The 15,379-nt window shown below is 38.6% G+C and overlaps 2 protein-coding genes across 2 annotated transcripts in view; one reads left to right on the top strand and one right to left on the bottom strand.

The window, feature by feature from the left end:
• Positions 1 to 15,379, bottom strand: part of LOC141440152 (ADAMTS-like protein 1) — a 245,715-nt gene that overhangs the window by 119,316 nt on the left and 111,020 nt on the right. The gene's annotated exons all lie outside the window — the stretch shown is intronic.
• Positions 4,617 to 12,665, top strand: LOC141440411 (cilia- and flagella-associated protein 298-A). Its single transcript, XM_074104920.1, has 4 exons — positions 4,617 to 4,901; positions 8,950 to 9,120; positions 10,422 to 10,665; positions 12,197 to 12,665. The coding sequence occupies exons 1-4, from the start codon at positions 4,695 to 4,697 to the stop codon at positions 12,457 to 12,459; spliced, it is 885 nt and encodes a 294-aa protein (XP_073961021.1). The 5' UTR covers positions 4,617 to 4,694; the 3' UTR covers positions 12,460 to 12,665.

Genomic DNA, 15,379 nt, shown 5'->3' on the forward strand with positions numbered 1-15,379 from the left:
TTGAAGAAAGTATACTGAACTTATTCTGGTCAATGTTAGGCCAAGCAGATCTAATTCGTTTGAAGATCGATATTTCTGGTCCACTTGATGGACTTAGTGCTTGAACTACGATTGCTTGTAGCAGTATTTCCAATATATGGTGACGACAGGCCAACCAAAGAGCATCTTTTCCATCTTTTGCTTTATCATGTATAGATAGATAGATTTCTATATTCTATTTTGATTTATAAATGATGAATATAACTGTTTTATGTACAATTGTACATTGAGCTGCAAGTTATCATTATCATAATTTTTTCAAACTTTGACACGAGGTAGCGACCCCTAAAAACCTATCTAAAAAATAAATAAAAAATATAGGTTCGTTTTTTAGGTGATAGAAGGGAATGGCGGGCTGACGCAATCATTTTTCAAAAGTCGAAAAATAAGAAGCACCCTAGTAAGCATTTGAAATTGCTTTAGTCTTCGCATTAGAATAAGCATAGCTTTTCCCTTAATAGCCAGGAAATGTAAAATCATTACAAGTTATTGGAAACAACGCAATCTAATGCAAATTTCAATGATCGATTTCCAATTTGAAATCTTGCAATTTGTGCAGTTCTAAATCTGTGCTAGGTTATCCCAAAATGTTAAGATTCAAGCTGAACTAGCTCTTATGGCAATAACAATAAAGATTGTACTAGTGTAAGCTATTCACCATGTTACAAACTATTGAAATGTACTCTTATTCAGGATAGGAAAATTGATGCAATTGAATATAGAAAATGGCGACGTTTGAGAGGAAATGTTTACTCGTTGTATTTGAATAATATTGAATCATGAAATAAATCCATTCATGTCACAACTACCGATATAAATAAGTAAAACTTTGTCACTTCAAAGTTCAATATCTCCAAAACGGCTGAATGGATGTTAATGAAACATATCTAAGAACCATCGCTAAAAAACTGTTTTCAAATCTAATCGGTCCAAACGTTTAAGAGCTACGGTGCCACAGACAGACACACAGGCAGACAGACAGACACGCATTGCGGTCAAACTTATAACACACCTCTTTTTGCGTCGGGGGTCAAAAACAGACACTGAGATTGTAAACTTCTATTTTTGTTTGTCTGTCTGTTTTTAACGTCTCTAACCCCCATGGCTCCATGGTTGCGTTTAAAACATTTTCCCAGTTAATTCCACAGAAATAATCCTGGATCAAATCCTGATTTTTGACAAGTTTTGAATCGTATCTCCTACTTTTGCATTACAGATAGAATCATAAGTCAAACGGCTATCGGTTCTCCAATCATTTATCTCCGTTTTTGTCTACCGAATTTTGAAAAAAAAAAAATACTTATTTTTGTATGATTTTTTTAAACATTGTCTGAAAAAACACTTATTTAGTATCTCTATTGACGTGAAAGATCTAAGATATACGAAATCTACATATTTAGGTTTGTCTTTGACGTCTCTAAAAACTTATCGAGGGTTTTCATTTGAAACTAATTAACACAAAAGTTATGGCCAGGAAACCAATTTGAAGCCAAATATCTCGAAAACAATGAACTTTGAACTAAATACGGGACACTATATTGCTTAAAGCTGTTGTTGTTAATATAATAAGCTACAAAAATCATTAGAAAACTGAGGAATTCAGATTGAAGGTCATTGGAGCATGGGATCCCCTTAAGAAGCGTTTCCATCAATAATGTGCGAGGATGTGTTGCATGGGATGTGTTTTTCACTAACCAGCTCGCGTCTTAAATCGAGTTGGTTGGTTGCGAGTTTTGCAGCAGCCGCCATGTTGAATTGCTCCTAGCAGAGGAAGGGTTACGAATTAGCCCGAAACATGTCGAGCTAAACTTGTCTTAAAACTTGAGTTCATTGTCATCATTATATCAGCCATAGGACGTCCACTGTTGGACATAGACCTTCCCCATAGACCACCAGTTGCCTCGGTTGGAAGCGGCTTGCATCCACCGTGAACCCGCGACTTTAACCAGGTCATCCGTGCATCTCGTTGGTGGACGTCAACAAAATTTCAGTTACAAGTAACAAAACTTGACTTATCATGTGTTTCATCATCATCCCAGCCTATACGTCCCACTGCTGGGCACAGGTCTCCTCTTATAATGAGAAGGCTTTGGTCGTAGTTCCCACGCGGGCCCAGTGTGATTGGGAACTTCGCACACACCATTGAATTGCTTCGCAGGTTTGTGCAGGTTTCCTCACGATGTTTTCCTTCACCGTAAAGCTCGTGGTAAATTTCAAATGTAATTCCGCACATGAATTTCGAAAAACCGAAAAACTCAGAGGTACAAGCCGGGGTTTGAACCCACGATCCTCTGCTTGAGAGGCCATAGGTCAAACCAATCGGCCACCACGGCTTATGGAGTTATCTGGGTTTATTTCATTATATATGTGCGAGACTCACTATAGTTTTATGTTCAAAGTCTAACGATTCCATTAAAAATACACTCGTTTATTTATTCGCTCAGATTAAAATCATTCCCGTATCCAGTAAATCCAATATTATATAAATTGTAAGTATGTATACCATATGAACCTTTACCTAATGTAGCGTAAGAAATCACTGGGCTGGTAAATTTGCGGTCCAAGGTTCGATGCACGGGCCAGCCTTTTAAACTTTTGTTAATAACGCAGTTATCTAAGGCAGGAAAGTTAGTTTGCTTTTGATTATTGGAAAGGGTTTGCCTGACCTTTTTGCGGTTGAGTATAACTGTAAAAATTTGTTTCGGACGCATTTTATATAAAATATACTGAATAATGTTCTTTCATCGTTTTTTGTCGGATAACCTCGTATTTATTTTGCTTTGTAAATTAGCCTACATTATACAATGCCATGTAAAAGATAGTTTTAAACATGGCGCTGATTGCATAAAACCGGGCCAATCCACTTTTTTACCGACACTAATCTGTCCGCGACATTTTTCAAATGATTGCAGATTTTTGTAACTAAACATGTTTTTTCTGTAATTCAATAGATGGTGTACATGAATACATGCCATCCTACGTAAGTTCAACCTATTAAACCGTGAAATATCTTGTTGGAAGTACGATTTTTTGGTAACGCCAGAGACAAATTAGGTAACGCAGGAGACGCCCAAAGTGTCCGTAATCGGCCAGAAATGCTTAAAAATTATATTGTGATTTACATTGACGTTTTTTTTTATTCGACTGGATGGAAAACGAGCAAGTGGTTCTCCTGATGGTAAGAGATCACCACCGCCCATAAACATCTGCAACACCAGGGGTAGTACAGACGCGTTGCCAACCTAGAGCCCTAAGATGGGATACCTCACGTGCCAGTAATTTCACCGGCTGTCTTACTCTCCACGCCGAAACACAACAGTGTTGCTTCACGGCAGGATTAGCGAGCAAGATGGTGGTAGCAATCCGGGCGGACCTTGCTCAAGGTCCTACCACCTGCAAACGTTCCATTAATAATAATAATTATTGTTGTGTCTTGTGTTGTGAATAAATGTATTTTCTTTCTTTAAATTTCATGACTCCTAAACCAGGCAGTTAGGATTTCAAGGTTTTATCCCGAACCTGTGGGAATTTTGGAATAAAAAGTAGCTATCTACACACCAAATTTCATCGAAATTCATTCATCTGTTTAAGCATGAAGGATTAATAAACATCATCATGTCAGCCGAAAGATGTCCACTGCTGGACATAGGCCTCCCCCAAGGCTCTCCACTCAGACCGGTCTTGTGCTTTCCGCATCCACCGCGATCCCGCGATCTTAACCAAGTCGTCGCTCCATCTTGTTAGAGGCCTACCGACAGCTCGTCTCCCGGTCCGCGGACGCCATTCGCGAACCTTCTGACCCCATCGGCCATCACTCCTGCGAGCAATGTGCCCCGCCCACTGCCACTTTAATTTCGCAATTCTTCGGGCTTCGGGTTAATAAACATACATGCACACATTCTCATTTATAATATTAGTTGGATATCCTGTCCAAAAGCCGTGGTGGCCTAGTGGTTTGACCAATCGCCTCTCAAACAGAGGGTCGTGGGTTCAAACCCCGGCTCGCACCTCTGAGTTTTTCGAAATTCATGTGCGGAATTGCATTTTAAATTTACCACGAGCTTTGCGGTGAAGGAAAACATCGTGAGGAAACCTGCACAAACCTGCGAAGCAATTCAATGGTGTGTGTGAAGTTCCCAATCCGCACTGGGCCCGCGCGGGAACTATGGCCCAAGCCCTCTTGTTCTGAGAGGAGGCCTGTGCCCAGCAGTGGGACGTATATAGGCTGGGATGATGATGATGATGATGATCCTGTCCAAAACGACTGAAAGTCTATGGGGATAAATACGGGGCTGATTATGATGATGATGATGAGTCTAAATGATCTGAAAAAAGCATCGTACAAAAAAAATACTTTCTTTCATCGGGACCAGAGCACATTGACACATTCTTTAGCTTTGGTCACGCTTGGGTGAACAACGTGAAGATTTCGATCGTATTTCAATTAATGCGACTGATTCACGTCTTTATGGAAATGCACCCTATTTTTTTATTTATAATATCCATAAACTTCTTATTTAGTTTTCACTTTGTCTCTGGTTTTTATTTCACAAATCAATCGGTCGCCAGGGCAATACAAGTCACGTTATCATAGCAACCGTATAATCAATATTTGTTTTCGAAGCAGCTGTCGAAACTTCGCGAAATCCGTAAAAATGGTGATTCTTCTTGTAAAAAGGGGTGATGAGAACCAATTCCTGTATGATACTAACATAGATAAATCCGTAGATGAAGTAGTTAGTGATATAACAGCGATATACAATGGGAGACTGAAGGTGTCGAGGATTTGCTATGAGTTGGATGAGCTAAAGGACCACGGGACTTTTATGCCGCTAGAAATGCAAGGATTGACTGATGAACAGGTATTTTACTGACTTTTTAACCACCGACGCAAAAAGAGGGGTGTATAACAGTAACAGTTTGACCGCTAAGTGTGTCTCTGTGGCACCTTAGCTCTTAAACGAGTGAACCGATTTGAATGCATTTTTTATTTGAAAGCACATTTTCCAGCAATAGTTTTAAATATTTTTATCAAAATCGGCTTTGCCGTTTTTGAGATATTGAACTTTGAGCGTGTGAGGTAGGGTAGACCGGGGACAGTTGAAACAATTTTCACTTAGCCTGGTGTAATTAAATATCTATTGTATTTACAAAGATGTTACTGGTATTTGTCTAAAGATAGACTATCAGGCTCCTAATTAAAACACACAATAAGGCTCCAGCTCATATAGGAAACCTAAAATAAGTGCATAAAGAAGACGGGGCAGAGTGGTTCAATTGACCTAGTACTAAGGACGATTGAACCAGTGTGTAGGGACAATTGAAACACTAATATAATATCAAAACAAGGAAATATCTTTATTCAGCCTCTACAGTTTTTACTACTATTAAACGTAATTAGTGAGATCGTTAATCATTTGTTAACATAAAATGTGTTTTTTTTTAAGTTATACTATAATAAACATTTGGTTCATGTAATCACCAATATTTTTATGTCTAAGTTCCCTTCAGTTATTTTAACCATCTTATGTTATAATACTTTTGACGATAAATATATTTCTACTTTGATATAACATTATAATTGCAAAATAGTATCTTAAACAACAAAAAGTTATTGTCATACAAAAACAACTGTTTCAATCATCACAATGTTTCAATCATAACTTTCAGTTTAACCACCTTGATAAAAGTGTGATTAGACCGAAAGAGTTCTACAACATTTCAAAATAACGTCATTTTAGATATTTATTCATCCTTTTTTAGGGTTCCGGAGCCAAAATGGCAGAAACGGAACCCTTAGTTTCCCCATGTCTGTCTGTCTGTCCGTCCGCGGTTTTGCTCAGGGACTATCAATGCTAGAAAGCTGTAATTTTGCAAGGATATATAGATAAACTATGCCGACAAAATAGTGACAGTTAAAAATTAAAAAAAGAATTTTTTTAGGGTACCTCCCATAGACGTAATGGGGGTGATTTTTTTTTCTCATCTAACCCTATAGTGTGGGATATCGTTGGATAGGTCTTTTAAAACCATTAGGGTTTGCTCAGACGATTTTTAGAACATCTGATTTTCGGTCACATACATACATGCATATATATTAACATACATACATACTTACATACCTAGACTTAACCAGACTACCCTTCTTTTTGCTTCCCCCAGTCGGGTAATAAAAGCTGGTAGTAAATATGTAAAGTTGGGGACGTTTGAAGCAACAGGACGATTGAAACGTTTCAACCGTCACCAGACCAGTTGTTTCAAATGTACCCATTCGACACTTTCTACTTCAAGGTCAAAATTAAGTAACTTACATCGTCATTTTTACTAGTCAAATTAAATATAAATACTAATTAATAACTACAGAATAAGACACCATTTAAGTATATACACAAATAAAGAAGATTTTTTAGGTATAACAAAAGGAAAGACGATGTAAATACTTACTTTTGAGTCCGAAAATCGAAAAAGGATCCCCAACACGACTATGTCGCTCGCCGGCGCGCGCGCTACTGAAGACAGATTCCGACCAGTCCGAGCCACGTTCAAGCGCCGCGTACCGTTCGTAGGTACTACAGTATTCGAGAAAATTGAGATGTTTCAATCATAACGTGTTTCAATTGTCCCCGGTCTACCCTAACTTTGGGGGCGGCAGACGTGAGCTTGCCTTCGGAATCCAAAAGCTTAATGTTTACTTGACCTGAAATGTATAGTCAAAATACCATATACGGGACATATACGCTATTTTTACACAAGTAATATTTACCTCGACGTTTCGGCAACGTTACAGTTGCCGTGGTCACGAGTAGACTGGAATGTATATTTCAGATTTTTTATTTTTTATTTACGACGGTGGAAGCATTCTACACTGCCACTGAACGTAAATATAGTTAGTGTTTAGTTTTGTAACTAAGGGACCCCATGCATCCGTGTATTATTATTATTATTTTTTTCTTTAATTGTAGTTTTTAAGTATTTTATTTGTAATTATTTTATTTTGAAAAAAAGACTCCGCCAAGTTTCTTGCGGCGCATTCTTCTTGGCAATAATGGTCTTTCCGAAAGCGCTGGTAGTTTAAAAAATGACGTGTAAAAGTGCCCATTGCGGCACACAGCCATAGGAATCTTTTTTTTTAAGTATTGTTCTGATGATGAGTATGATGTTCACACAAAGCATATGCTTTGCATATGATTTATTTATTTATTGTAATAAAACACCGACAACAAACATATGATCGCTAGATTATAGCTAGGGTGTAATAAAATGTAGTATTATTATGTTGCTTTACATAAATGAAGACAATAAATTAAATAAAAAAAAACTGTAATATACATTTCAGGTCAAGTAACCATTAAGCTTTTGGATTCCGGAGGCAAGCTCACGTCTACGATCGATACGATACGATCATTAATAATAATAATAATAATAAGCCATTTCTTTCGGACAGAATCCATAGAGGTTAGTTACAATGAAAATACAAACAAGTGCAATCATTGGTATCGCGAACTCAATTAAAGCAAAAGCGATCTACATACGGTAAGACTACCGGATCGCCCAGTGGTAGTGAACCTACCTATAAATCTTGAGGTTCCAGGTTCGATCCGTTGAGGCAATAATTTGTATGAATAATACAGGTGTTTGTTCTCTCTCGAATCTTGGGTTTTTATCTATTTAAGTATGTACTTATCTGTGTTTTTATCCATTGCCTAGACTTAGTACCCCAAGACAAGCTTTGCTTACTTTGGGACTAGGTCAATTGGTGCCAAAGTGTCCCGTGATATTTATTTATTACTAGCTTTTGCCCGCGGCTTCACCCGGGTGGAATTCGGTTATCGCGCGCTGTTCCCTCGGGAACTGTGCATTTTTCCGGGATAAAAAGTAGCCTATGTTACTCTCTGGCTCATAAACTATCTTTATGCTAAAACTCAAGTCAATCCGTCACTCCGTTTCGATGTGAAAGACGGACTAACGTATAAACACACAAACACACACACTTTCGCATTTATAATATTAGTATTTATATGGATTTTTTTAATGGATTGGGATTCGATCTACGCAATGTCGCTATGACATTTACTGTGAAAAAGTTCCGCTGTGGGTCACAATTCAGTTAAAGTAATTCCCTCGCACCTACGAGTATTCTACGCAGACTAAGTCGCTAGAAAACTAGACAAATATTCCTCGATGGCCTTCCATTTTATCTCGAGCAGCAAATATACTTCGCAGTAATTCATTCAAAACTCAATATTCTTGTTAAGCGGAGAGGAGCGGCAGCAATGTAATAAGGGGTCCTTAAGCGCTTCTTTTATAAGACTCCTTACTTGTTACGAGTTCAAATCTGTTTATTACTAGACTTTCGCCTCCAGTTTTTCACCGGCTGCAAAAGGCGTGCTGCAAAAGGCGGGATTTTGAGTTTTAAATGTATGTTTTTTATGAGCTATGTACGAGGATGCATGTTGGATTTACTTGTAGTATTAATTTTAATTATTTATCCACTGTGTTATTGATCTCCGTTTACTTTAATATCACAGAAGACATTTTTAACAGAACAAATGACGTTAATTTTTCAAAGACTCTAGTGGTCTTAGTGTTACTGTTTGAAAATTAATCAAGAATTTTAAGATAGTAATTGTGCCAAAGGTTCTTAATTTATGATGTTTTTTTAATGTCCGTAGCTAATAGTTTAATTTTATTTAACTAAGCCACAACTAAGCGAAAGAATGTCTCTCTTATGTGACACGTCAATGTTACTCGTCGTGTTTGTAAATTGTATAATTTGACTTTTAAAAATGATTTTGACGTTATTATTATGGTATGAAAAAAAAAAACGAAAAAAAAAATTTTTTTTTTCATTTATTTGACCATAATTCTAATTGTATGGCTAAATATGCAACAAAAATTTTCTTTGCTTAGATAAAAGAGTTAAAACTGGAAGATCCTTGGGCCAAGCGCTGCGCCCCTATGAACTATGTGGAAGCCAAGGACGACATGGGACGAAGGTGTGGGCTCGCCCCCCCTCCAAACCTTCAGGAGGTGCTGAAGAAGGCTGCAGAAACCGCTAAGGAGTTCGTTAGTAAGAAGCACGTAAGTATCGGCTTAAAAGGGTTTTTCAGTCAGCCGGCGTGTTCTACGACTCTACGATTCGGCCGTCTACCCCGAACTCGTCCATCAATCCCTTACTTCATGGCCTCTGCAGTAATGAATTATTTTTAAACAGATTTACAATATTATTAAATGATATCTATACATCACAAGTATTTAATACAACTTTATTATTAACACAGTAGGTTCGCTTTTTGATGGGATCGCCAATGCAGATCGGAATTATTGCCAAATCGCACAGCACCGCTCTGGTGGAAATTGCTGAGCGGATCGAGGCTACACATCTCTGGTTGAGATGCAGCCTATTGCGAAAATGGGCAGCAGCACTCTCTATTTCGTAATATTATTAAGTACTCTGGTGCGAAAGGCAAGGGTAAATCACCACTCTACTTTCCCAAGAAAGTGGTCATGAAAGTTGACATCGGGTCCTCAACCGGTGACCACGACACTCAAAAATGTAACGATTTAGTAGAGGAAGACTTCAGTCGGAAAAAACCGAACCCTTACAGGATCATTTTGCTGTCCATCCATCCGCCTGTCTGTTTGTCATGACATGAACCTTTTTCTTAGAAACACATGGAGTTATCAAGTTGAAATTAATATCAAATACTCAAGTCTGCTACTACTTGAAACAGCGTAAAAATCGAACTTCTGAATTAAAATTAAAAGATACAGCCATTTAAATATACTTAGCGGCAAAAAATCTGGCTGTCAAAAGTATACAGTAATAGATAGGTAATTTTGTATGTAGAGTGGGCCAGATTTTGTGCCGCTGAGTATATCTTTCTCATACAAATTGTCGGGGAATCAAAACCTAAAGGGTACTTCCGGTTTTTCTGGTTACTTAAAATTGGGTATGCAGGTTTTTTATGTCTGTTTGCGTGTGTCAGTAACAAAATGTTACTAGATAGTGTTAATTTTGCTATAATAAGAGTTAAATGTTTTCAAATCGTTTTCTGTTTAAAATAATAGTTCATATCGGTAGGTACCATCAGCCAAATATGTGGTCTACCTGCATGTCATAAAACAATAATACCAAAAGACGTGTCCGCGTCAACTTGAAAGTTCGACTTTAGCGACACATTAATTTGATAGGAACTTGTTTAAAAATTGGTAGACCACTTATTTGGCTGATGGTACACATAATAAGTGGGCTACATTTAATGAGTCCTGGTATTATCAACTCCCGTTAAACAGATTTTAGCTGTCTTTCTCTGGCAGGTGTACTGCCAGAGTGGCAAGGGTTTAAAACAAGTACTAAAATATTCCTAATCTTCCCTCAGGTGGATCTCCGTAAATGTCTCACCCAGAAAGACGTAGCACGGGCCTTAGACGAGCTCCGGGGGGCAACTAAGATTGTCTTCCCAGCTGGTCTTCCGCCTCACGACCCTGTGAGGATGGAGCTTGATAACGTTGAGGATTTGACCGGCACTCAGGCTGCGCTGGAGGTCTTGGATCCTTCGAAAGCCTGTCTCTGGGCATGCGGGAAGAAGCTACTCAGTGGGAACAGGCTGAGTGATCATTTGGGTATGAAAATGAATGATGTTATGTAGGTGTATTGAAAGAGTAGGTTTGTTATTAGCAAGCCGAAAATGAAGCGTATATACTGGCCAAGAGAGCGTCGGACATGGCCAGGATACGGTTTCTTCCCTTTGTGAAAAAAATAAATAATTATTAAATAATGATTTCAAAAGACCTATCTAACGATACCCCACATACCATTATTTTTTTCTAATATTTTATTTTATCTGTTTGTTGATATAATTTACATATACTTAGGTACTTAATTATATCCATGAAGAATTACAGCGTTCTCATCTTCAAAGTAACACAACCGTTCGTTCACCATGCTACCAGATGTTGGATGCTTTGCTTGAGTTCGAAACGCGTCGGTGTAGTGTGGTGGTGGTGATAGATGGGTTTGTGCAATTTTTGTGTGTTTTTACAGTGTGGAGGAGGCACATGAACACACATTTATTGCATAAACGTAGGTATCATATGGTCGCGGATGAGCAAAGTAATTGTTTCAGTTCATAATTAAATTATTAAACGAAACTAAGAATACACCATATTATTAAGAAAAAATAACCATACCTAAGTAAAACATAACTTTAAACTTAATACCTACTAAATTAAATCTAAAAAAGGCCCCCGTGGCATGGTGCCCAAAAGGCTGGCAGCATTCCCTCGTTGGATGGCGATGGCGATTCGTTGACAGAGATAGCTGCTAGCCCTTTGGTCTCCAGTGTTGTCGACCGGGCGCTTTTGCACTTCTTTAATTCATTTGTGTGCGCCGGGACCCCAAGGACCCAGGGTCTCGAAATCGACAGCAACGAAGTTGTATGCTGAACTGAGACCCTGGTATTTTAATATTTTCGTGGTCTCTTTAGTTCACATATTTGTAGTTGGCACATTATGACTAATAGGATTATTTTGAAACGTAGTCAAGACCGTTTCCTCAATGGCGGCCGGATGTAGGTAAACATTCGTGTTTCCTTTTCCGTTATCTGTTTTCCTGCGAACGTAACTTGCGTTAAATGGAATGATTTCGTATCATGAAAATAAATTATAATATAAGGAAGTTGGGAAATCAAGAGAACCCGGCCGTTTTAATTGAGGGTGTATTTTTTGGGTACCGTAACTCAATTGGCAAAAACGGAATCCTACAAGGGTTCATCTTGCTGTCTGTCTGCCTGTTTTTCCGTCCATATGTCAAGACAATTTTTTTTAAAATGCGTGGAGATATCGGTCTGTTAAAATCAAAAACTTAGGTCTGCTACTAAGTACTACCACAGAAAACTACCTTGGAGTAGTGAAAAACGATCAAGAATTGAGAGCAAAGATTCGTATTATTCGTACAAATATCTGAACATGAAACTACCGTGAGATTCACTCATATAAGTAATATTGTACTGGATAATTCACGTCTTAAATCATTTAATACAAATATCTGCCTCAATCGAACCCGGAACCTCAAGCTTCATGGTCAGGTTCTCTATCCACTATCTCCGGTCGTCAAAAAACTATATTTCAACTGTCACTATCCTTTTTTTTTCAGGTAAGAATGACAAGACCAAAGTAACAGTGAAACTCTGCGCGTCTTCTGAACATGCACCTGGCAGGGAGCCCGTGATGACTGAAGCGGAGCGCAAAGAGCTGATGCTGCATGCGTACCGGAGACAAGAGGAGTGGAAGAAGCTGGAGGAAGATGATGACGATCATTACATGGACTCCAAGTGGGCTGACGGCCAGGGGTTGAAGAGAGCGTTGCACGGGTTCAACGATATTTCGTGGAAGGCTTCGCCGGGTCTGAAGAAGTAGATTAACATCATTGTCATCAACCGGAAGATGTCCACGTTTAAGCAAAGACCTCCCCCTTAGATAGCCTGTCTACTGGAGCGGAGCGTGGCAGTGGAGCGGTGAGCGGTAAAGATCTACTAATACCTCTAGCTCTCTCTCTCTCTCTTCAACTGCCTCTCCAACTAGTGAAGGTTAGCACGGACACATGACATGGTATGGGGTATGGACAGCAATCCGGTATTTGACTACTCCTGAATTTGCACGTCTTATATATTATATAAAATATAGGCATACAGAAAGTGTTTAGCGAAGGGAAACCAAAAACCAACTTATACCGGTTCTTTTTCGCAAACGCTTTCGTCTATGCAGCAAGTATGGCGCTATTAGCGTGTGACGTCACATGCCAGTATGTCTAATGTCTATCTTGATTTCAAACCTTTATAACTGTTATTTGTAAAGGTAGCTTAAAATTGTTTTCTATTCGATAAAAGGCATTTAAGTTTCAGTTTTAATCCAATAAAATAGTCAAATACCGTATACCGCTCCGCATATCCGCTCCCGTGGAGAAAGAATAAGTAACTTGCTATTTGAATTACGGTGCCCGCAACTTTCGCGATGTCGGTCCACCTAGTGGGAGGCCTGCCAACGCTGCATCTTTTGTTTCAATGTATGTAGATGAATGACGGAATGAAAAATTTATTATTTCATAAAAGTTGTCCATTTCATTGTCCATTTTAAAAAATCCTGACGCTATTTCAACAGAAAAATAATAGCTATTTGTGTTTAAAATATAATAGTAAAATTTCGTCAAGTTAAACTAAATGTGTTGTTGGAGACAATAGAAATTTTCGATGTAGTTACAAAATTACGATTGCGTGCCTGCATTTCTCACAAGATTTCGTGATGTTTTCCTGACGTCAAGAAATGTTGTATGTTTTATGCAGTTTGTTTTATGATCTCATCCTTAGTGTTAATAATTTCTTGACAAACTGTTTTGTTGTCAATTTCATGACGAGACAACTTTTTGAGAAATACTCTTTTTTGTTTCTTTATTGCTGTGGTTTAGAAATACTTATTGCGCAGCTGTGTATCTATTTCGTTTCTGGACAGAAAAAGTCCTTTAAGTAGGTAATAAGACTGTTAGCAGTAATGAGAAGTTGTGTTTTCCTGACATATTTCTATTAGTAGATATTAGTCACTATGCAGGCTTAGGACTAACTCGTCCACATTTTGCGACAATATTGAAATGTAGGTGAATTTGGACTATGTGGAAACCTTATAAGAAAATGTTTTTAAAGTGTTTTTAATCATGGATAAAGAGTTTTTACTAAGCGCACTTGGATTATGACTTTTTTGAGGTTATGCAGGACGTTCATTGCATTCGACACCACCGGAGGTGTCGTTTGCAATCACTGTTCCGTTCGACACTACCTAGTTATGTCCAAGCTACTTTATACTAAGTATGGTATCGTTTTTTTGTTCAAAACCTGTATAAGTCATGCCTACATCACAGGGACATCGCTAATAGTCGGTGGTATCGAACGGAACAGTGATTTCAAGTCCATCTCATTGGTGGACGTCATTCGCCATGCTTGCTGATCCGCGGTGTCCATTAGAGAGCTTCTCGGACCCAACCACAGATATAGATTACACTAGATTACGCGAATGCATCTACTTCGCGTGTCCGAACCCCGACCAAACGTCGGGGTTGGCCCCATACAAAGCTGACGCTAACTGACTAATCATGACTAGTGACTGACTCGAGCCCCACGGCGCGGGCGGGCGGCGCATTTGAATCGATTTTGGGCGGACATCGGGGAATTCACATCGCTAATTCGCTCTTGAGACGTCACAGTAGATATAAAAGTGACAAGGTTGGTTTTCATACAGATTGAGGTGTTTGCGTTATCTAGTGTAATCTATATCTGTGGACCCCTTGCTATATGTTGGTGTGCAATAAAGAGTTATTGTATTGTATTGTAGATGTAAACACATCTTGGCCCTGTGTTGTTGTGATGTAGCCATGCCTTTATTGGTAGGCTTATTCTCGCACACCGTTAGCTTTCTTGCACAACTCTGGTGGATGCACAGCCTAATTGTACACTTATTAATATCACAACGGTAAATATCGTTATATTATTAACATTTAATGTTACTATTGATTGATTTATGTAATACAGTTTTGGATTTGCAAGACGCGTTTTATTTAGAGTGAAAAACTCCATAACCTCTGCCATAACTATAAAAATTGGTACAGGTAGTAGGTACACAATGGTTTTCCATGGTATTTTATTGGAAATCTTCGTATTTATCGTGCTCTCTCAATCAGCTTCAGTACCCAAACGTACACAGTGAAATGCAAATGGACTTGTGCAAGGTCCGCCGGATTGCTACACCATCTTGCTCGCTATCCTGCCGTGAAGCAAACAGTGCTTGCACTGTTGTGTTCGGCGTGGAGAGTAAGACAGCGGTGAAATTACTGCACTTGAGGTGTCCATCTTAGGCCTCTAGGTTGGCAGCATCTGCAATACCCCTGGTGTTGTAGATGTTTAGGGCGTGGTGATCTCTTACCATCAGGAGACCCACTTGCTCGTTTGCCATCAGTCGAAATAAAAAAAAAAAAAAATATTATTATGTACCATATTTGTATCAATAGTTATTTGTGTCACAAGGGAGCAAAATGGTGTATTTACGGCGAGGGCGTACATTGAATCCAGAATGTAGCGAAGGATTCTTCTAAAGTAGAATCCTGAGCGTAATGAGGGATTCAAGTGTTAACGCCCAAGATGAAAATAATTTTGCTCCCGAGTCGCTCATACAACTTTTCACACCGAGCATTAAGAAACTTGAAAAAAATAAATTCTATATATTATTAAAGAACAACCAGCATAGAAAATGGCGTGGCTTTCCAATTATCAACTTCAAAAAATGGCATTTGCAA

Source organism: Choristoneura fumiferana, chromosome 22 (genome assembly GCF_025370935.1).
Source record: "Choristoneura fumiferana chromosome 22, NRCan_CFum_1, whole genome shotgun sequence".
NCBI classification, from domain to species: Eukaryota; Metazoa; Arthropoda; class Insecta; order Lepidoptera; family Tortricidae; genus Choristoneura; species Choristoneura fumiferana.

Bases quoted from the DNA above. Each gene is read 5' to 3' on its own strand.
- LOC141440411 (XM_074104920.1), top strand. From the start codon at position 4,695: ATGGTGATTCTTCTTGTAAAAAGGGGTGATGAGAACCAATTCCTGTAT. The intron at 4,902-8,949 runs GTATTTTACTGA...TTCTTTGCTTAG, and splicing joins AAGGATTGACTGATGAACAG to ATAAAAGAGTTAAAACTGGA. The intron at 9,121-10,421 runs GTAAGTATCGGC...ATCTTCCCTCAG, and splicing joins AGTTCGTTAGTAAGAAGCAC to GTGGATCTCCGTAAATGTCT.